The sequence below is a fragment of the Triplophysa dalaica genome, chromosome 19 (assembly GCF_015846415.1).
Source record: "Triplophysa dalaica isolate WHDGS20190420 chromosome 19, ASM1584641v1, whole genome shotgun sequence".
NCBI classification, from domain to species: domain Eukaryota; kingdom Metazoa; phylum Chordata; class Actinopteri; order Cypriniformes; family Nemacheilidae; genus Triplophysa; species Triplophysa dalaica.
In genome coordinates, this window is record NC_079560.1 from 13,016,579 (window position 1) to 13,039,394 (window position 22,816).

Genomic DNA, 22,816 nt, shown 5'->3' on the forward strand with positions numbered 1-22,816 from the left:
ACTGAATGGACCTTTGTTTAAAATAAAACATGGACAGGCAAAAAAGAAAGTGTGTGTCATAGGAAATAAAGCCGCTGGAATGTTGAGTTAAATGTCAAAGGATGCAGTTTCAAGTTTTACTTGAATGTTGTTTGCTCCTCACATTTACTCACTAAGCAAGTTTCTTAGCTCTAAAAAATGCTATATTATTCATGTCGAATGACATATTCGATGTCATATAATATTATTATTATTTTGCCGTCTAGTGATGTTTTAGTGTTGGATAATGAGTACTGTAATATGTTGTACTATGGGGTGAATGGTTATGGTGATGTGTTAGAAATGACCTCACAAATTTCTTTAAAATGAATGAATGATGATTATGCAACATTACAGTATACAGCATTGATAAAGGGGTTGTGGATCCTTTTAAACAACCGTTGACCTCAAATATCTAAGCAGGATGGCGGGTGTGAACAACAGCTTCCTGTTTTCATTCCTCTCATCCTCTTTCTTTGTTTAATGGATCCAACCTTCTGAAGCAGTGTATGGATACCGGTTATATGTTTGTGAATAAACCCTCAAAGCGAACGGAAGAGGGCATGGAGACAATATGCACAATATCCTCAAATGTGTTCGGAGATTCCAGATTACACTGGAATGAGGGTTTCTGTCTGTCTACATAAAACACTCTTCTAAAACTTCTTTTTATGTGATGCGTGAAGTAATTTTTCTTCTAAGACATTGACTTATATCTTGAGTTATTGGAAAAGACTAAATACTCTAGTGCTTTTACAACATTGCTCTGTTTGCACATGTCAGCTCTCTTAAAAGGTCAAAGATGGATTGGATGACCCAGTTAATCCCTGCTGTAATACTTGCTGAAAATATGCAACCCCCTCAAAGAAGTATTAATTGTTGAATAGTTTTAATTTAATACAAATAACACACAATAAAATATTAATATAAATGAATATTAATAACAATAACAATTAAATATCAATTAAATTGTTATATTACAACCAAACATAGAACTGAAGTTAACACTAACATAATAATATGGTTAAACAAATTAAGAGTAAACAATATGTTTAAATACTAATAATAAAATATTAGAGTGTAAAATAAAACAAAAACTCAAAATATAAGTAAATCAAAAAGAAGAGTGAACATGCAGCGATTTGTAACGATCCGTTTGCTCAGACAGAAACATCCAGACTGTTTCCTTCTTTCATTTTGTTGTGAAAGAGTTCACGAGGACTGTGTGTTTCCTGTGAAAGGTAATATACGAGCTCAATGACTTCTTTACACATTTTTTTCTGAGCCTTAACAAACATTGGGTGTCAAGAGTGTTAAAATAATTACTGTGAAGAGATGGAGGTTGACACTTGTTTCTCATCAACATCTTCAAAAATATTTAGCTGTTCAGCAGTTCATCATTATATACTGAACAGAAGCATTTTTAAATGTCCCACATTATGTCAAATAATGCTTTCATTTTTTTGTAAATAAAACTTAAAATAAAAAAAATCATATTACATTTTGATGCTTTATTTAATTTAAATATTTGTCTGTGTGATAATCTAGCCTATACCGCCATCTAGTGGCTGTGGAGAGCACAGACACAGGCCTAATGCTTATAATTATCTTAGCATAATATATGGTTTACTGTGCTATGTAATCAATTACCTCTGTTTAATGCCCAGATGAAGAAATCACAAGTAAAATATGGTTCTTAGAATATTTCTAATTTTCTAATATTGGATGATTTGGATGAATACTAAACACATTAAAATAATTCAATTCAGAACATTTCTCTTTGAAAAAAGTCTCTTTGAGTTTCGATAAAAAGGCAAAAAAATATACAATATTGAAACATCAATTCTATTGGCTGGTAGCCTAATGTTTGATTACATTTTTAATTGAATTCATTATATTTGAATGAATTAGTTATATTTCCAGGAATATTTTTTCTGCTTTGAAAAACTGCTTTACAGCATCAGACTCTAATCCTCAATACTGTCATGAAAAAGATTACCATTAAATGACCAAATATATCTTATATCTCATATATCTGTATTTACATATTAAAAAAACTTATGAATATACATTTTGGGCATTTTGGTCTTAGTTGGATTTGGTGATAACTGTAAACCATTCTTTTGCTGTAAATGCAGAGAAACATGCATCTTATCTATTATAAATGTTGTATCGTCAGCAATGAAACAGTAGGATTTTACTTTTGCACTAAAGTTTATTGACCGATAGGGTAAACCCCCACAATGAAAAAGGCTGAACTCCAGCCTGCTTGTTTAAAAACAAGAAAACCGAACAGGAACTGTACTATAAGAAATAGTATTTGAAGTTTTTCCAAATATTTTCTGTAATAATCTAAATCTAAATTCAGTTTTGACTCAATCTTACTCTCATAAAACACATGAAAGATCACATTAATACCTATAATACATACATACGTTTAATTGCTCAAGCATAAGCCAAGGGTCAGAAACATTATATTTGAAATACAGTTTTTTTTTTTTTTTTTATTCAATTTTACATACATAATATATACATTCTGAATGTTCTTGCAGGTTGTAAATGTATGTAATGAATGAAGTCAAATGAAATACATTTTTGCAAACTTTAATTCGACCATTGCTGATGGATTGTAAAATCATATGATCAGTATTCAAAAGTATGAAACATATGAAAGTACTGAGCACTTTAAAATGGAAATGCCTATTGCGACTAGTCTTTATAGCAGCTGCTTATGCTTGAGGGATTTTTGCTAACATGCAAAAAGATTTATGAGCATCACAAAGTTATTACGCCTCAAAACAAATTCTATGGCTAAGATCCAGCTGGAACGAAATTGAGTATCCATAAAATATCCATAAAAAGGTCCATATTTATTATAAATGTACAGCTTGGCTATGGGTTAGAGCATATAGCAATGCTTGCTTATAAGGGAATGCCTAAGCATGCAAAACATGTTAATGGGAAGGGCAGATGAGGTGAAAGTACAATTTTAAAGGCCATGTGAGTACAAATATGTAATTTCAAATACATTTTTGTAAAAAATAAAAGACTTAACATTGGAGGTTGTCATGAAGTTTTCTCAATTGTTTGTATTTATGTGTGTGTGCACATGCGTGTCTCATACCCTTTCCATGTCACGAGGACTCAATATTTTTCCAATCATAAGAAGTGCCCCTGATGGCTCATCTCTGACTAGGAAGAGGAAGGGGCGGTCCACATTGTATGCCAGAGCCAGTGATTGGCCTCTGGCTGTAGGGGTGGTGCTGGCATACTCTGTGCCTTCTGGAGCTGTCTCCATGACAACTTTATGACGGACAGCATTTAATTTCACCGGCTGAGTGGTTATTTTTATAAGATCTGTCTCTGCCAACCATTCAGATAGACCTGGACAAAGAAGAACATAATCGATTGATAAATGACATGAGCAATTTAACTAGTGTCACTATTGGACAATAAAAGTCAAATGTGAAACAGTGGTTGTGTCTTACCCAGGTCAGAGAGGGAGGGCAGCAGATCTGTACTGTAGCTGACTTTCATAACGGGCAGAGTGAGGCGGACCTGTACTACGTGGAGGGTGTTAGAGAGGTCCTGGACAAATTCAGCAGTAAGTGCTTCCTCAATCATCGTCAGGTTCTGAGTCACCTCATCGGGCACGAAAAAATACATGCTTACTCCATCCTGCATAGGAACCTGGGCAATCTGCACAAAAAACAGATAAAGACAGAGATGTCTAACAAAGGAATGATCCTTTTACTTCAAATTACATTCTCTCTACAAATACAATTCTGTTTTTGATGACAGAATTTATCATAATTTATTAGGGAGTTGTCCAATTAAATAATCAAATAAACAACTTACAATATACAATACACATGATATCCAAAGTTGTTTCCCAAATAACATACTGTACTATAAACTATGCTCTTAAACTATGTATTCTATCATCTAGTATATACTTTTTATTTTAAAAGTGTAGAATAATCTCAAATTGAACACTTAAAGGGACAGTTACCCAGAAAAATGTAATTCTGTTTTCCTTTACTCATCCTTGAGTTGATCCAAATCTGTATACAATTCTTTGTTCTGGTGAACACAGAAAAATATATTTGGAATAATCCTTCTAACCAAACACTTCTTGGCCACCATTGACTATCATAGTATATCGTAAAAAAATACAGGGGAAAAAAGCATAATATACCGTAAAAATAACAGTTTTTATGTTTATACCGCTTCACAGTCTCTTCCTTTAAATGGACAGTTTTAGACCCTATTTAAAAAATACATGAAAAATCTGTTAATAAAATTGTGTTTTTTTCTTCACATTAGAAAAATTACAATGCTTTCCTGCATTCTTCAAAATATCTTCTTTTGTGTTCAACAGAACAAAGACATTTAAAAGAAAATTTTCCTACTATGTTAGTCAATGGTGCCCTAGATCTATTTGGTTACAAACATTCTTCAAAATATCTTGTTTTGTGTTCATCAGAACAAATGATAACTGTTCCTTTAAGGGGTACTAAGCAAAAGTACTTAACACAATGTAAGTCAATGAAAATCCATTTGTTTATTGTACTTTTAATGTCACTTGTTTTGCCCAACATGACCTCAGTCACTGTCAGACTGATCTGTAATCGTCTCCGTGGTTGAACTTTGCTCGGCAATGAAAGCCTCTCTTCCGCTGCGTAAGCAAACCTGAGTCCGCTTAGTGCATGTTTAGCGTTCCACACTTCTTGTTTTCAGTTGAATAAGTGCATCATTTCAATACTTAAAGTGCACTTCTTCTTGGAATTTTTAAAAGTGAACATACATTACTACTATTTATACTACAAAATGGCACATAACAGTGCATAATTATGTTATTTGGGATACGCTTGTAATCTTTCATCAAAAATAGGTTCTGGTACCGTGCAGCCAATGTCAGGGTCTTTGCCCATCTTCACTGGGTAATTTTCCTGCTCCATCATGGGAATGAGAACTGGCGCTTGTCCATCCACCTGGAAGTTGTCCATCTTGTTAGCCTTGCCGAATCTTGTCACCCATTTACCTGTGAAAAGAACAATTAAAAGCTGTAGTAAGACCTGAGAATTATTCAACCGATTTTATGTAAAACACTGTTTCAGTCATTTCTAAATGACAAATGTTGCTAGTTTTCAAGTCCAGAACATAGAAGTTAATTTACCCTTGAAGTACGCTGCCCCCACAGGCAGCACAGCGGTGTTGCGCGGGAGAGCTGAAGTAAGAATTTGGGCCACTTTTCCGCCGGTCTTCTGTTTAAACCAATCATTAACAGCCTTGAGGTCCCGAGCTCCACCAATGAGAGTTTGAGGGCGTACCCCATATTGAGTCTCTACATTGTTGAGGTATTCCAGCTTAAGTCGAAGCTCTGAAATGAACAGAAGAATAAAATATGCACCGCTTTTTATTAACCATCAGCTTTTCTCACAGAGGCACATCTAGACAAAATCATACACTCACTCCTGGCCAGCAGGATGCGTTCTGCGGAGTTAAAGCCCTTGGCCGGTGCCCTCAGAGAAGAGAGAAGCTCTTTCAGTGTGTTATGGAGTTGACCGTCTTTCAAGGTGTGGTAACGTAGAGCCCTGTAAATCTGCTTCTCAGCTCGCTCAGACACCCCTACGACAGATGAGAAGTCTTAAGGTAAGATCAGGTTGGTAATAATTGGGTGTGTGGTTGGAAGAGACCAAACCTCACCCATTGAGAGCTGTGTGAAGGCTGCTGAGATACTCATGGGGGACAGGAAGACGCTGACCTTGGGGTCACGTGCTGCCAGTTGACGGAACAGGTTGTAGCCAAAATCAGAGGTCGCTGCAGCCAGCTTGGTGTGTGGTGTGGTGAAAAGATCAACCACCTCCTCATCACCTTCAGCCTCTGTATCTGTCTATTGAGAGAGAGGGGAACGTTAAAGCCTGTGTACTGTCAGAGTAAAGATAACAGCTGGGAATTTGTGGGGACTGTACTGCACCGTCTGAGCATGTGAGAGGCAGAGAAGACTCCATAAACCAAACAGAAGGGCTGTCTTCTTCATCCTGACAAAAACAAAAACCCAAGATTAGATGGATGACATCACAGACATGGATGGAAGTCAATTGGAGTTCAAATTTGTTTGGTTATCAACATTCTTCAAAATATCTTCTTTTGGGTTCTGCAGAATAAAGGAAGCCATATCAGATTGGAATGACATGAATGAAAGATTTTTTGGGGGTGGGGGGAACTGTCCTTTAAACAAACAGCAATTGTTTGGCCAGCTATAACAATACATAATGGAAAGGCTTCAAAAGATGAAAATTAATTTGAAAATAAGTGAAAGAAAATCCTGCTAAGGTAAAAAAAAATTACAAATAATTTCATCGTATTTATATTACGAATATTTAAGATGTTGTAAAAAAAGAAAAAAAATGAAGGGTACACTCTTAAAAATAAATGTGCTTCATGATGCCATAAAATAACATTTTTTTCTAAATGGTTCATTAAAGAACCTTTAACATCCGAAGAATATTTCACAAAAGGTTTTTTGTTTTAAAAAAAGTTAAGAAAAAGATGGTTCTTAAAAAAACCTTTGACTGAATGGGTCTTTACGGCACCAAAAAGTGGTTCTTTCGCTGTGAAGAGTGTAGAAGGTCTTCGTTTTATTTAATGAAGCCAGAAAATAAAAAAATCTAATCCAAACGTTATATAGACTAACACTAGACACAGTTAACATCAGGAATGGGTTCAAGTATTGGAGGAGTTCCTACTGCGGAAACAGACTCTCTTTCAGAAACTTTCCCATGTTCCTTCAGCACATCTGGTTGTCATTAAAGTCGTCTTCAAGTTTCTTGCTGAGTTCAGATCCATCACTGGAAAAAAATACACCTAATCCTATTGTTTTTTCACATTTATCTGACTGTCTGCCTGCATGCCACGCAGTTAAACAGTGACGAAGATACATCCACTGCACACATTCTCAACACTTATTCACAATCTACAACTACATTTTATTAGCACCTACAATAAAAATACACAATTTTGAAACTATTTCTGCAGTATAAAAAGTCAACATATTTATCACTTATAAACACTCTTTGCTCTACTCGTTTGTAAAGCAACCTCCAAAACGCATAATGTTTAGGCAACTTAATTATGTAAAAGCATAAATAAACAAACACCTTTTTTGAGCACACTTAAAGGAGAACAAATAGGGCATGATGTGAGCAATCATAAAAATCGTAAAAATAAATTCATAAAAATAACAGTTATTTAGCTTTAAAAATATAAACATTGATATATTTATTTTTCTGACCTGTATTCTTCTTTTACCGTCGTCTCGTGCAGACTCTCCGTCCACAGCTGCGCCAACTGTGCGCGAGCAGATGCACGAGAAGCGTTTCACTAAAGAATCCCGCCCTGCGATGACGACTGAGCTCTGCAGCTGCTGAGGAGAAAGTCTTTACGGTAAAACCTATCCCAAAATATCACAATGTGCAAATATTTAATGCTATAATGCTGTCGAAAATAAATATCGTGTCGTTTGGGCTTTGTTTCTTTTCAAATGTTGCGTTTTATTTGTTATAACTGGTAGCATGAAGGTAAAAGTGAACGATACACGTCGATTAGCCTAATACAATGTTGGCTACATGCGATACATACAGGTAGACAAAAAAAGTGTTTTGTAGACTTCAACGAAAATGTATGACCATGCTACTCAACATTATATTACAATAATTTGTATGATTCAGCTGCATGATAATTTAATGTGCCATTGGATACACTTGCACATGTTGTTTAATCATTAGAAAAATCATTTCTAATGGGATTTATTAGTCTGTCCTTGAGTTTTCTCCTTTATATGTCTGTCTTACAAAATTAAACAATGTCCAGGAGGTGTATGTCCATATATAATGTTACTGTACTATAGAGAGGTCACGAACAGCATAACCCCGCGTAACACCCAAGCACATACATGTAATATACACAGATCCTTGCACGTTTTCTTTCAGTTCCCTTGATCCATTTCCTGATGTCCAAGGAACTGCTGAGGAACTGTTTCCCTCCACATATTTAACATGTAACTTAGCATGTTTTCATGTGGGCCGTCACTGAGTGTTGTGTCAGTCAGGCGAACATTGCTTGGTACAGTTTCATTTTCAGTTTTTGGCTCATCGCTTTGTTCAGCCGTTGCTCCAGGATTGGGGTTGGTGACCATTCCCAGGAAGAGAGGTGTGTAAGACGCATCATCCACCAGTGCAAAGATGAATGGCATGTTTACAGCAAACGTGGGAATGGTACGCACTAGTGTGACAGAGGTGGCGGCCGAGGCTTCGGCCCCCTGTTCGTTCAGTTCAATACTTGAGGCATGTTGTACTCCTGATACCACTAATGGGCCCTCTGAGATTCTGGAGAGGTCAGGCCCAGAAAACAACATGCCCAGACCTGAAATGCAGATAAAAGTTTGTATCCAGGTATAAATATTTTCACATTTCCATGCAGCTTCATGTTGACCAAACATTAGCATCATATGATTAACCACAAAATGTAAATTGCGAACATATGGAGGATTCTCTTACCCATGTTTGTAAGTGCTTGACGTAAATCCTGTTTGGACTCAAGCTTGAATTTGGGTAGTTTCACATGCATAGACTTCTGACTTGGGAGACGTTCATACAGGTCGGAAATGTTCAGTTTGGCAGCCGTGGTTGATAGATTTCCATGTGATGGCATTACTACAAGAAGACTCATGTTTCCTTGGAAGGGTAACCTTGCGACCTGAGGATAGACATGGTGAAAAACCAAACGTTGTTTAGATAATTCGATAATAACAATGCTTCATCTAGGCTAAAGAACAACATAATTATAGGAACAGTTCACGAGTGACATTTTTGCCATCACTTGCCCTCATGCCTTCCTAGGTGTACATGTCGTCTTGTTTTCTGGCGAACGCATTTGGAGTAATATTAATCAAAATCCTAGCTGTTCCTGGCTTTGTAATGTAAATGAATAGAGACCGAATCGTTTTTGCTCAAAAACGCATCCTTTGGTGTCATGATACATCGCTGTGCATGTAACCTTGGATATACAACATTTATGATGGATATAAATTTTGAAGCTTCATAATCTGGGTCTCTATCCATTGGCATTACCAAACTGGGAAGAGACAGAATATTGTTTAAAACCCTGATTGTGATCCGCTTAAAAAGTTACAGAAGCCATATACACCTGGGACAGCTTGGGGGTGAATTAAAGATTGGCTAATTGTTTTTTGGGTGCAGTGTTCCTTTAAGTTAGCAGGTAAACAAGCAGGATAAAGGAAAAAATATACAGTACCTGCGTTCCATCCTTTAAATCTACAAACATGCTGAGTGGATATCTGGTTGCCATCATCATGTCCACCTTTACAGAGGTTTTTTTGTCAATGTAGAAGAAATCCTTTACAGTGAACTTTGAGTCAAAGCGAGACTGCCACTCCCCTTAGAGTAAGAATGACATTATCAATCGCATCATTACAATTATTTCATAAAATATATATATATAATCATTTAATATACATAAAAATTTACCAACCTTTAAAATGAATGGCATTTATCAGCATTAGAACCACATTCGATGGAAGACTAGACATGAAGTTGGTTATGTGACCTTTGGTGACCTCTTCCACCCAATGATTGACTGCTTCAATAGAGGTCAATTGTGCAGGTTCAGATTTATACAGACGCGAAGATCTATTTACAAAGTCTTGGTTCACCTTAAATCCTTTACAAAGATAGAAAATTCAAAAAATGTAAAGAGGACACATCTATCCTCAATTTTGGAGTTAAAGTAGTTGGCAACAATTTTCTAGTAGTATACTCATAGTTCATTACATGCATAATTGTTTAAGGTTTAATCACATATATGATTAAATTGAAAGATCATTATTTAACAAATAATGCAAATAAGAAGTATTTATTGTTTATTCTTTTTCAGCTTGACATCTTTGGAGGGGCCAAAGGAAAACATGGGGGAAGAGCTCTCCTACCCCAGACCCTGATTTATTCCACTTATCCATTTTATTTCTATGTCTCTAACTGTTTATTAATTCATTGTAATGTATTTATTTTTTACCAAAATGCAATACATTTTACCTGGTAAGAGATAGAGACGGGATGCCATCTTTACAGCATTAGTAGTCAGATGTTCTTGGAGACAGCTTAAGGTTTCGTGAAAATTAGCCTGTGGTAGTGCCTGAAGGACTTCTAACAACTTCTCCTCGGTCTTGTTGTTTGCACCTATTAAGCAAAATATTTTAAAATATGTAAAGTATGTAAATATTTATATCATATCTGCCATCTTGCACTGTAATAGAATGTTCCCTATTTCAAATGATGTGTGTGTGTGTGTGTGTGTATGGTCACAACTATTCAGATTTCTCACCAAGAGCAAGCTCAGCAAGTGCAAGGGAAACACTCAGTGGAGATATAATTATATTTGGTTGCTCAAGCCCAAGCTGTAGATTCTCTAAAAGCTCTAAGCCAAGTTTGGCCACTGCACCACCAACTCTACGTTGAGCTTCCAAGCTTAAAATATCATTGCATTTCTCTTTATCTGTTTCATCAGAAGCCTGGGAAAAAAGATGTGCTTTTATAAAGACGCTTAAGAGACATTGTTAACAGTGAAGGTTTTGGATGATAGTTTGATATCCCGAGTAAAAAAGCTGTGTCTTACCATAAGTCCAAACTTAAACGTACAAAGAAGTGTAAACACCACATGACTATGCTTCATGTTTTTCTTTTGGCCTGGAAAACAAAAAAAGCATCTAGCTATAACATTTCTCTAATAAAAAGACTATACGCACGATATAAAAAATATATATATTACACACAAAACAACTGTTGTGCAGTGAGTGGTTTTAGAAAACATTTGAAGCCGAGATAATATTAGCCTTTGGTCTGATTAGACTTTAAGATTAAGTGCTACACCACAAAAAAAACAGAAAGGGCTTCAAAAAGCGTTAGATAAATTTAATAGGACCAAATGCAGCTGGTTACGAAATCAATAAGAAGTATTGAAATGCAGTGGTTTAGAAAACATTTGATTAAAACATAAGATTCATTTTCTAAATTTGTCAATGACGTATGTAATAATATAATTTCCGTAATAATGCTGCAATATCTGCAAAATAAAATTTCCAATATTTTAATAGCCCATGTTAGTAGCACCATGCATGCCATGTCACCGCTAGACTAAAAACTTTGTCAGATTTCAACTTTAGAGATATATTGTCACCTAAAAAGCTAGAGCTGTTTTAGAAGTTTAAATAGATGCATTTAACTTACCAAACCTTGTGGTAGGAAAGCGTTGTAAAATATAGTAAGAGGGAATGATGTTGTTCTGATCAGGACTGCTAATGGTGTCAGACACTGTGCTGCTGGTTAATGTTTTATTACTCATTGACTTGTGTCACTGTTTAGTTTTGAATGTAAATATGAATATATGTGGTCCAGCGGTCAAACTCAAGAAATGCCACATAGCCACCAAAAGAGAACAAAATGCAAAAAAGTCCATATTAAAACATGGTAAATAATGTTGAGGATAATAGAATGTCTGTGCACAGAAATATTACATTTTTAGGATATATTATTAAATATTAAAAAGTTTTAAAACAAATGTTTACATCTTTTAAATAGGAATGACTTTACTCAGTTACAGTGGTTAAGAATTTAAAAAAAAAGTTTGTTAAAGGATATTTGTTTTCATGCTTATCCCAGCAATAGCATTCAAATTTGAAAAATTCTTAAATTATTAGTTAATTTATTTATTATATTCAACTAACCTAAAAATACTTTGCATAGTCTAGATAAACATCTTTATGAAACAAATCATTAATTGAACACTTAGTTTGTCATTAAATGTTGCTCGAAATTGAACAGGCATTAGAAGTATTTTCAAAACCCATAAATGGAATTTATTTGTCCAGCTTGTCCTGCAAGTCTAGTTCTCCGCCTACGCAAAACCTTGAATCCTTAATCCCACCCCATGTTAGACTCAATGCCACTGTGCTAAAAAACATCCAGGGGTTCATCCGTGAAAAGTCATTCTAGGTAACAAAATTACAGCAACATCTGTGCAAAATTAAAAATATATTATATTATATTATCATAAAAGACAAATCTAAAACATCCGACCTTCTACTTATAAGATATTGGGTAATGTTGTCATGAAAATTTCATTTTCCAACCAATCAAACTCATGCCTTACCTCATTGTTCTAGCTGTAATTCGTCATGTTGAACTCTAGAGTGCGCAAAAGCTAAAATAAGTAGCTATAATGGAAATGTGTAGTCCATTGAAAACATAACAAAATTAATATGCCTTTGTGAGTGTTAATCTCTTCGCGAGGGTTGACCTTATTATGGGTTGTGTTTTGTTAAACAGAAATTTAAAAGTCAAATAATTGACTCATTCACTATGCTAAAAAAATATAAAAGTATACTTATTTTCTGATGTCATTTAACTTTTTTTAACAGATTATTCACGTGTAACGTTTTCTCTTATTTGCTGCGTATTTTCAAATTTGGCTACAGAAAAAAACTACAAATGTACAAGAAAAACTGAAAACTTCAATAGTTTGATTATTTTCGTTATTGTGTCGTTTCAACATCACAGCCTATAAAAGGTTCACCTGGAACACGTGGGTCCATCAGGATTTCCCACAACTCAACTGACTTAAGGAAACCTCATCCTAGCTCTTACACAGAGAGCTATTGTCAGCCTCACAGCAGGCCTGTGTGTCTGACTCCCTGCTGCTTCTGTGTTGAGTTTCAGTAAGTGCAGCAGTGGATGCCCACTGTTTATCTCCTTGTCATTCAACTCTGCACAGAAATTGAGCACCGCTTTGTTTTCTCGGTACTCTTCAACGCTCAAACTCACCTTCAGGCTGCGCTGGTCCTTACGCACAAAGCCCCTTGTGTGAACTGTCCTGGTTTAATCATTTTGTGATCAGCAAAATATATTTGCTAAGATAGATATAATACTGACAAAACGTATGTGCTTTGCTGACAAAATATTCAAATGAAAGCCTGTAAAACATCTGAAATGTGGAAAAAAACATCTGATATCCTAACTCATTTACAAAAAAACAGTGTTGTTAAAATCTAAACATCAAAATTATCCCAATCAAATAAAGACCAAAATAAAACGGCATGCTGACAAAATGCTTGATTGTTTTAACAACAAAGACTTTCTGTGATGTTAAATGAAGACATGCGCAGGTAAATATTCAGAAATTGCTACTCCAGGGTCCACTACAAACTTCGCTTAACTATGCTCTCCAGTGTGAGTGTGTGTGAGCGCGCGCGTGCGTGCGTAAAAGAGAAAAGCGCGAGCCCATGCGCTGTCCACTCTGATCAGTATTGTGTTGTGCGCGGCTCCACCGGCCAAGTTCTTCTGAAGTTATCCCAAAAAACAAACGATGGGTTTGCATTTACTCAAGATATTATGGATGAAGAAAAATGGACTCATTCTCTTTTGCACCCCATTTCTTCTTCTCCCTTTGCCGCTGGTCGTTGGAACAAAGGTAAGTCTGTAGTAACATTCTGACAGGTCATGTTTTGAGGCATGTAAAAAAATTAAACACTTGTAGACTTGAACGTGGTAGGCATTGGGTTATGCCCCACAGAAAACTTCTGGTCTCTGTTTGCACCCTGAGTGACTTGACAGAGACAAGTGTGCGTAATAGTGTCAAGTAGATTTAGGGATGCGCTTTTGTGGATCTAGAATATATGCACAAAATACGAGATGTAATGTCAGTAGAAATTCTCTGTATCTTAATTGTATTTCTGTATTGGAGAACAGTCAATGGGACGAGACCCTGCGTGACTTTGGGGGGACACATTCCTTAACCCGAAACACACAATGCTCTATTTTTTCTCTTTAACCCTTTGTTGACGCAAAGTTTCTGCTGCCAAATTTGCGCATAATAATTGGCCTATAGCAAATAACGTAATATCACTTATAAACAGTAAATATATGATTGCATATAAACGATAAATTAAACTGTATTTAGTTTTAAGCACATTATACTGCTAATTCGTGTCGCTCAAAGTAACGCGATTGGATGAGAAAGTTTGCGTTTGCGCACTTGTATTCCTGCCGGTCAAATGGTATGATGTTTCTCATCATACAACCTTTGGAAACTATGACAAACGATTAAATAGAATTAACCAAATCATTTGGATTATGTGGCTGATTATGAACTTTTAAAGTGGTGAGGAACTTTGAATGTTACTGAGTGACTAAAAAAAGGAACTTTGTACCTCATTCCTGTCCTTATGGCATATCATCAAAGTTTCTTTAAAGGCACAACAATATGCTTTAGTTACACAATACAACTTTGTTGTGATTTATTGAGATAACAGTTTGAGTGTTGACATGTATTTCGAAAGAAAAGTAACTCATTGGTAATGTTTTAAATTGATCATACATAACATAATATTTGGATGAGACGCAGCAGTTTAACCTAAAGCTGTGTTTAACTCCTCTCTTTTCACTGCATGCTACTTTTTCATCCGTTTGCACACTTATGCAATGCACTGTGTTGTCTGCAGGTTGCCAATTGTGCATATGTGGTGGCATTGATGGCAGTGTACTGGTGTACAGAGGTGCTGCCGCTGGCCATCACTGCATTACTGCCAGCTGTGCTCTTTCCTCTGTTCGGAATCATGGAGTCTAAAGATGTGAGTTTGAGGTCCTATTTACAGTAAAACATATCCTTATACTGCTTTTAAAATCTCAAGTGCTAGTCTTTAATGTGTGTTTATGTTGCAATGCGCTCTGGGTTTCAAACTTTGCATCACAGATATCCACATGTGTATGCATAGGTCTGTATGCAGTACCTGAAGGACACTAATATGCTGTTTCTGGGTGGTCTAATGGTGGCCGTAGCCGTCGAGCACTGGAACCTACACAAACGGATTGCGCTCCGAGTGTTGCTCTTAGTGGGTGTGCGGCCCGCTCTGTAAGTGCTTAAGATCCACTGAGAGTCTTCTTGTTGATAATAGCATCATCGATTATGCTTCTTCTGCTCTTTCGTAGACTGATGTTGGGTTTCATGGGGGTGACCGCCTTCCTCTCTATGTGGATCAGCAACACGGCCACCACAGCTATGATGGTGCCAATTGTTCAAGCCGTGCTGCAGCAGCTCAACAACAGAGCGGAACAAGAGCAGATGTCACCTGCAGAGAGGGAGGAGAAAAATACGGAAATGCAAAACAATAACCAGAGTGAGAATGTTGATTTGATGCAGGATTAACATCATATTGGGTCCTGGAACAACTTTTCTTTTAACAAAAAGACTTGGCCTAGGGTCAGTGCTAGATTTGAGTTTAAGACAGGGTTAAGGGCATGGATAACGTTCTCGTCATTTTATTTTTTCCCTCTGGTTTTATGCATAAGTCATAGTTAGTTAAAGGTCTCATGAACTGCCCTTGTTTATTGTTTTATTCTGTTATATGAGGTCTACTTATGACGTTCCCGTGATTTTTACATTCCAAAACATCAAAATCAAGAAGTAATAGGCTATTTTCTGCCCAGGTTTTAAGGCCAGCTCTGCAAACGCTCGGTTTAAATGGGCATGCAGCATTGAAGACTTTTAAAGTAAACCCCCACTGCTTTGATTGAATAGCAGTTTGCGTAGTTGGAGCCTTCAGCGAATTTGGTTCGAGACTTAACAATGGGTTACACATTCGCACCATTCATAGTTTTCGCACGGCAATAGTATTATCTCGAGACCTTGTGTGATTTATAAATTACCTCCCTACATCAGTATTTCATATGACACAATCGCATGTGATGATTTTACTCAAATTTAATGAAATATTTCCCGGATGTGATGGCAAGGCATTGCGTGTATTTTTTATAGTTGTATGGTGTTTAATGATATATGAACATACCTGTCTGCATTTGAGACCCGTAATCGCGAACCGGACAAGAGATCCCCGCGATAGCGGGTTTTAAATGTTAGGAGAGTTTACATGATAAATAAACAAACGGGAGACTCACGGTAATTTATGGATATCACCCAGCACCCGAAATAATACCAAAACACTCCAAAACAGCCTCCATTATTCGCAAACAGTGTATAAAACCTTGAGAAATTATATATATGAGCCCACCAAATCACAGAGATGGCGATTCCAACAAGCTTAAGATCATAGACAACCTCTGCAGTTAATACAAATGACTAGAAGTCCCCAGGTAATACTAATCTTGTGCAATAGTGATCAGGGCACATCAAGCGATCTATAACAAAGCAATAGTGACGTTTAGTACAAAAACGTTTTACTTGCAGAAAATTGCTGCGCCATTCCTATCGGATCCAATATTCACAAGACAGCACTGCTTTTAAATAACAAACGAACAAACGCTTCATGTTTTTCCCATATGAAGTGAAACTTCTTTAAAAATAAACTTTAACCCAGCATTACTAATGTCGGAATCCGAAGGAAGGTTATGCAGCGACTTTATTCTTCCAAAACCAGGGCTGGCACATTATTTAGCTATATTTAACGGCATGTTTGTTTATTGCTTGCTCACTCTATCTGGTTCCGCACCTCTTCAGAATGTCATGCGCAAAACCAGTTGGCGGGACTAGAGAAGTAGTTGTTGATATTTTTCTAAGGAGGCGGTGTTCAACAATTCCAGAACCTGGTGTTCGCTGGGCCGGGTTCAATAACAGATGTAATCTCAGTAACAAGGGCGGTTTCAGTTCTGACACTTACATGATGTTCGCATGAATACAATTCCCTCTTATATTTACTTTTACATTTACATTGATGCAATTGGCAGAAGCTTTTATCCAAAGCGACTTACATTGCATTATCCTATACATTTGCACATAGGTATGTGCGATCCTCTGGGATCAAACTGGCAACCTTGCCTTGTTAACGCAATGCACTTACCACTGCACTACAGGAAAGATATTTATAACAAAAGATTACTTTTTTAATTCATCACACCTTTAAGGTATAGCGTTTAGGTCAGGTTCATTTTAAGTCTTTTTGACAGTAATGTTGTTTCAGGCCAAAAAAAACATGTTGATCCAGAACCAGATCTTACTTGGCAAAATCACAATGACCCACTGTATTAAAATCATCTTGACATATCCTGAAGACATGTTACATAAATACTGAAAATCTAATGTAGATTTCATCTGTACCTCTGTTCGGTGAAATGCGGAAAGTAACTTTAGCTTGGCTATGTGCACAGTGGTTCTGAATGGACACATCTCAGTTGACTCAGGCGGAGAGGAGAATCACAGTGAGACGGAGGAAAAACTAAATTTGTGTAAAGGATTGACACTATGTGTGTGCTATGCAGCCAGCATTGGTGGTACAGCAACACTCACAGGCACTGGACCAAATCTGGTACTTATGGGACAGATGAGCCAGTAGGTACCTCACCTCAGTGCTCTTCTAGATTTACCTTCTTACTTTTTGGTGGTCTTATGTGCATAATGTAATCTCAGTGAAAGCAATGCAGCAAATCCAGTTTAATAAAATCAATGTTTGTTTGATCTACAGACTTTTCCCTGATAACCCTGACGTTATAAACTTTGCTTCGTGGTTCGCGTTTGCCTTCCCCAACATGATCATCATGCTGACACTGGCCTGGCTGTGGCTTCAGATCGTCTTTCTGGGTTGCAAGTATGTGTTCTTCTGCAACGAATTGAACTTAATAACATGTTTAAAGTGATACTGTGTGCATAGACGTATTAGTCACAGACATAACTCTCAAAAACGCAGAAAGTTCTGTGCGTGTTTCAATCTGTCAATCAGATTAGAGCGTGCTAGATCAGGAAAATATTTATTGCACAATATGCATCAGACAGTTAACTGAACTGTAAGGAAACATGGACTTTGGGTGTTCCAAGGGCGTGTCATCCAAGACCAAAAACATAATATAACATACAACAAGAATTAGTCTGTATTAAATGTTAGCATGTTTATTTGTAACTGTAAAATTCATGCATGCCTCAAACATCTCTACAGCTTCAAAAAGACGTGGGGCTGTGGGACAGTGAAAACAGAGAAGGACATCGCAGCATATAATGTGATTAAGGAGGAGCACCAGCGTCTCGGGCCCATGTCATTTGGGGAGCTGAGTGTCCTAGCCCTGTTCGTCCTGCTGGTGGTGCTTTGGTTCACCCGAGAGCCAGGCTTTGTGGATGGATGGGCTACGCACTTTTTCAATGCTGATAAAGAGTAAGAGTGAAAACACTAATGAGATGAAGAATTCGAGTTGTACTTGACTTTTTTTTTTTTTTTGGGTGATCTGCATAGCAACGCCCTGGCAACCTCTCACATAATTATGAGGATTACTTTTGTGGCCAAGGACTATTTACATTTTCTTCAAAAATTTTACATTTAAATTTAGTTTTTTGTGTTAAACCAAATTTGTGATTGTAATGAAGCACTCTAAAACTGTGCAAAATTTTACTAGATGAAATATCAAATGTTCTATGATATCCTTTGAATGCAAACAAATCTTTAATTTTCAAGCATGCGAAAATAGATAACTTTGAAAAGAAATTCAACTCATAAAAAAAAATCAAACCACACAATTATTTAGGAAGGCAAACCTTGGCCCACGGACAGAATACCCCTAAAGTTGAATGAAGTTATCAAGACTTTAGCTATCACATACACATTGAACGTTTGCTCAACACAAATAGCATGTTCTTCTGTTATCAGTTGTAGCGTGTCCTTTTATTTGTAGGTCAAATGTCCAGAAAAATTGTGAATGGCGTTTCCTCACATTGCAATCGATTTTTCCTCACATTGCAATCAGTACTTGTGTACATTTTCTGATGGAGCGCACAGTGACCAGTGATGTGCCCAGATATTGAGCCTATAACCGTGAAGACAATGATGTTATGTGGGTGAAAGGTCTAGAACAAAAAACAGAACAGAAGAGATGTAGGGTACACAAATACTCCAAACGTACATGGGCAGGGAGTCAATACATGATTATCTAGGATAAGTTAAGACCTCTACACTCGTGTTTTATTGCACCCCCTAAGAATCACCTGTTTTAACCTCTGACCCCTGGCTCACCTGTGTGCAGGTTTGTGACGGACGCTACAGTTTCTATGTTCGTAGCTGCTTTGCTCTTTGTCTTCCCCTCGAAACCACCACAACTTTGCTCCTGGAGGGAGCAGAGTGATGACACAGGTCAGCAATACACCTGTTAGGCTGTTGTCTAGATTGTGAAGAATGCAACCCAATCTGTTTGTGTGTAATGGGAGAAAATGGAGAGTTATGCCCTATATTAATGCAATGAATCTGATTGTGTCTCATGTCAGTGCCTCAATCAGACAGCGGCCCTACTCCAGCTCTGCTCACATGGAAGGTGACGCAGAAAAAAATGCCGTGGGGCATTATCCTGCTCCTGGGAGGGGGCTTTGCACTAGCCAAGGGCTGTGAGGTAAAAAAAAAAACGTTATTCCAATATTCGTGTTTGTGTTTTTGTTTGATAGGGCGAGATCAAGGATGAATCAAGATCATGTGCTATAACAATTATAGTACCAAAGATCAGCTTTAAGTGCAATAAAGTCTTATTCGTTTGTTTGTTGTTGAGGTCTCTGGGCTGTCAAAGTGGCTTGGAGATCAGATGTCGCCTCTTGAAAGTATTCCTCCCTGGGGTATTGCCATCGTCCTGTGTCTGATGATAGCTACCTTTACTGAATGCACCAGCAACGTTGCCACTGCAACATTATTTCTGCCTATACTCGCATCGATGGTACGTACGTGACTCATATTAACTACGCATGCATTGGTTTTTACCATTAAAACAAAAGTTTTTTGGTTCAAATGTTTCATTTGCGCTATCTTTTAAAGGTTAAATGTGTCATTTTTTTGGAGGATCTATTGACAGAAATGCAATTGCATATACATCACTATGTGTTCAGAGGTGTATGAAGTAGGGTTGTCACGGTACCATAAACATGTCTCACAATATTATACCAGCTGAAGTATCTCGATACCAAGTAGTATCACGATGCTGTGCCATATAATTCAAATATATACAAAAAAACACAGATTTAGATTAAACAATTTGTATTTACTATAGTTAACTGTACTATACTTTGCACTAGAATAAGTTGTTGTATTACCTGTAGCAATTGGATAAATTATAGCAAATACTGTAGTATACTTAAATATTTACTATGGTAAGAGTTTAGTAGTTTACTGTAGTAAATACTAAAGGACACAAGATAATTTTTCACGTGGGAACTAATTCAATTGTTGGACAAATTTCAATGATAAAGCAGTCTTTATAAAGGGAAGTATAAGGCTTACTTTAAATGCAGAACTAAGACTGCCAGTGGGTGGCGTCAATTTTCCACTGAGTTAGTGAAACATTTAACCTACTTGTTCAAAACGCTAATTTGAATCATTATCTCGTCTGAGTCATTATAAAAACACACATTCATTTGGGAGATAAACACAGCAAAAAGGCAAATGTAAGTCTTCAAATGAATATTAATGCGCATATGCAACATTAACTACGGTACTACGATGCTACCGTTTCGAAAATTGAGAGGCATCGCAAGTATTTTGAAGATTTAGCATCACGGTGCTACCGTAGCACTGGTACACCGTGCAACCCTAGTATAAAGACCTTACATAATGAAGCGTTATATTTTTATTACCTTAGAATGAGCTGTTTCTATCTACATACACCGTGGGTCACCTTGAATGGAACTCACCATGTTGTTTCTACGGTAGCCCTAAACGGACAAAATGCGAAACAGCGCGTTTCATAAATACTCTATCTCCTTAGGCAAAGAAGCAAAAACATGCCGACATCTTAGTACAGTGTCAACCTCTGTAGTGCTTCCAATGGGAAGGGTAGAGTGAGCTGTTGGTTTGCAATTCGCAACCTCACCACTAGATGCCGTTTAATTTCATACACTGGACCTTTAAGACGTAATCCACTTTTATAATTGAATGCAATTACGTTAATAGGCTACATTTTTTAAATCGGCTAAAGCGTCCAAGAAAGGTTTTCTCACACATTAATTTATATAAGCATAGTCTCCTCCTTCATAAATCTCTCATTGGAATACATCTTTCTTGCCTCATTCTGTGCAGTTGGCACAGGTTGCCCTATCCTCATGAATTAGCCTATGCAAGAGAGCCTGTGAACGGAGGGATTTGTAGGGGGCTGAAGTGCCACATATGGGAGAGCCATGGAGATGTGCCATTGTTGTCTGACTGGAAAAAAAGAGGAAGAATAAGGGTTGGGGGAAGGGTGTTTTGGTAACTTTACTTGTTAATTCATCCAAGACTAGGCAGATATCCAGGCACTGCTGTGTGATCGAGTGTTATTGTCTTTTCTTTGTTACCTGTGAGCTGTTAGAATAGATCAAGTTTACGTAATGAGAGATTAGAATCTGTGTCGGAGTTCGACTGAACTTTGTCTTATTTTTGTCAGTCCCAGTCTATAGGCATCAACCCGCTTTATGTAATGATCCCCTGCACCCTCAGTGCATCCTTCGCCTTCATGCTTCCAGTGGCAACCCCTCCAAATGCCATAGTCTTCTCATACGGATACCTGAAAGTATCTGATATGGTGAGTGTTAACCATTTACTGAAACAATTATTGATGCAACCCACTATATTATATTCACATGATCAAAATCTGTTTGATCCACAGGCAAAAACAGGCATCGTCATGAATATCATTGGTATTCTTTCCATTACCTTGGCCATTAACAGCTGGGGCAGAGCTTTGTTCAGTTTAGACACCTTTCCTAGCTGGGCAAACACTACAGCTGTGTGAGAAACAGAGAGAGACTGAAATCCTGACATCAATCGGCCGTCAAACTGCAGCATTCCACAATATTCTCACCATGCACATCTCACCTCAAACTGAGGAGGCCAAGCAGGGTAAAGCCAGTGGCTGGGAATGAGGAAGTGCGATCACTTCAACAGCTCAAATGGTGTTTTTAAATTTAAATACATTTGTAAATGTATTGAACGCTGAGGCTAACATTTTGAATCTAAAGAAGGTTAAGCCTCAAAAGCAATAATGATTTACTGCACATGCTACAAGAGGTGTATGACTGCAAAGCCAAAAGGCTGAAATCATATACTATGAAAAGTAATGATGATGTTTATAGTCTAAGCAATGTAAAGGTTTGTATACTTTCATGTACAGTGTAATCATGTACAGTAAAAAATGTATTTAAAATGTAAAATGTATTGCAATTTAAAAATAAAGTCAAAATTATGGGAATAAAGTTAAAAAAGATAATGTTTTAACAGGATCAGTGAAAGACCTTAAATGATGTAGTCAATGTTTTCATATTTGGGAAAATGTAGTTTGAAATGATTGTATCTATCGAATATAATTGTGCGATTTTTTTGCTCAAAATGTTGACTTTAATCTAGTAATATTGTGATTTGAACATGTCACTTAAACACTGTTGTGCAAATAACGTTCATCAATGCAATGTTATGTAAAATTTATTTTTTTAGCATTGTAAATTCAGTCGTTTTCATTTTGTTGATATTTCTTAATACATTTTTAGACATAGTCTGTTTCTCTGTGTGTGTGTATGCAGATAGCCTGCATATTTTATATTAAAAACTATTTTGTCACAAATTAATATTAATATCAAACTGCAGTTGGTTTGTTTTGGTTTAAGTCATAATAAATCAATAAATACAACTGGCATAATAAAAACATGATTTAAAAAAACTCATTTTGGAACCAAACTCTTCATATATTTAAGTTTAGTCCAGACAACCTGCCTTATATTTAAA

At 36.8% G+C, this 22,816-nt stretch overlaps 3 protein-coding genes across 3 annotated transcripts; 1 reads left to right on the forward strand and 2 right to left on the reverse strand.

The window, feature by feature from the left end:
- Positions 1–2,433: 2,433 nt before the first annotated feature.
- serpinf1 (serpin peptidase inhibitor, clade F (alpha-2 antiplasmin, pigment epithelium derived factor), member 1) lies at positions 2,434–7,548 on the reverse strand. The gene is made up of 8 exons (XM_056731641.1): positions 7,316–7,548; positions 5,999–6,062; positions 5,728–5,914; positions 5,494–5,649; positions 5,198–5,401; positions 4,923–5,062; positions 3,507–3,717; positions 2,434–3,402 (listed from the first exon to the last, which is right to left on the reverse strand). The coding sequence occupies exons 2-8, from the start codon at positions 6,059–6,061 to the stop codon at positions 3,137–3,139; spliced, it is 1,227 nt and encodes a 408-aa protein (XP_056587619.1). The 5' UTR covers position 6,062; positions 7,316–7,548; the 3' UTR covers positions 2,434–3,136.
- A 125-nt stretch (positions 7,549–7,673) lies between these two features.
- Positions 7,674–11,454, reverse strand: serpinf2a (serpin peptidase inhibitor, clade F (alpha-2 antiplasmin, pigment epithelium derived factor), member 2a). Its single transcript, XM_056731639.1, has 8 exons — positions 11,325–11,454; positions 10,714–10,784; positions 10,423–10,609; positions 10,134–10,277; positions 9,574–9,762; positions 9,337–9,479; positions 8,580–8,778; positions 7,674–8,445 (listed from the first exon to the last, which is right to left on the reverse strand). Exons 1-8 carry the CDS (start codon positions 11,437–11,439, stop codon positions 8,009–8,011), a joined length of 1,485 nt encoding a protein of 494 aa, XP_056587617.1. The 5' UTR covers positions 11,440–11,454; the 3' UTR covers positions 7,674–8,008.
- A 1,890-nt stretch (positions 11,455–13,344) lies between these two features.
- On the forward strand, positions 13,345–22,665 carry slc13a5a (solute carrier family 13 member 5a). The gene is made up of 12 exons (XM_056731473.1): positions 13,345–13,563; positions 14,594–14,722; positions 14,867–15,003; positions 15,081–15,268; positions 17,253–17,433; positions 17,567–17,689; positions 18,035–18,247; positions 19,110–19,216; positions 19,348–19,469; positions 19,623–19,784; positions 21,483–21,620; positions 21,705–22,665. The coding sequence occupies exons 1-12, from the start codon at positions 13,459–13,461 to the stop codon at positions 21,828–21,830; spliced, it is 1,731 nt and encodes a 576-aa protein (XP_056587451.1). The 5' UTR covers positions 13,345–13,458; the 3' UTR covers positions 21,831–22,665.
- Positions 22,666–22,816: the final 151 nt, after the last annotated feature.

What these genes read in the sequence shown, in the direction of transcription:
- serpinf1 (XM_056731641.1), bottom strand. Translation starts at nt 6,061, where the DNA reads ATGAAGAAGACAGCCCTTCTGTTTGGTTTATGGAGTCTTCTCTGCCTC. An exon ending in GCCTCTCACATGCTCAGACG is followed by an intron (nt 5,915 to 5,998) that starts GTGCAGTACAGT and finishes CTCTCTCAATAG; the next exon opens with ACAGATACAGAGGCTGAAGG. An exon ending in ACCCTGACATTGGCTGCACG is followed by an intron (nt 3,718 to 4,922) that starts GTACCAGAACCT and finishes TTTTTTGTGCAG; the next exon opens with ATTGCCCAGGTTCCTATGCA.
- serpinf2a (XM_056731639.1), bottom strand. Translation starts at nt 11,439, where the DNA reads ATGAGTAATAAAACATTAACCAGCAGCACAGTGTCTGACACCATTAGC. An exon ending in CGTTTAAGTTTGGACTTATG is followed by an intron (nt 10,610 to 10,713) that starts GTAAGACACAGC and finishes CTTTTTTCCCAG; the next exon opens with GCTTCTGATGAAACAGATAA. An exon ending in AAATGCCATTCATTTTAAAG is followed by an intron (nt 9,480 to 9,573) that starts GTTGGTAAATTT and finishes TCTTACTCTAAG; the next exon opens with GGGAGTGGCAGTCTCGCTTT.
- slc13a5a (XM_056731473.1), top strand. Translation starts at nt 13,459, where the DNA reads ATGGGTTTGCATTTACTCAAGATATTATGGATGAAGAAAAATGGACTC. An exon ending in GAATCATGGAGTCTAAAGAT is followed by an intron (nt 14,723 to 14,866) that starts GTGAGTTTGAGG and finishes GTGTATGCATAG; the next exon opens with GTCTGTATGCAGTACCTGAA. An exon ending in GTGGGTGTGCGGCCCGCTCT is followed by an intron (nt 15,004 to 15,080) that starts GTAAGTGCTTAA and finishes GCTCTTTCGTAG; the next exon opens with ACTGATGTTGGGTTTCATGG.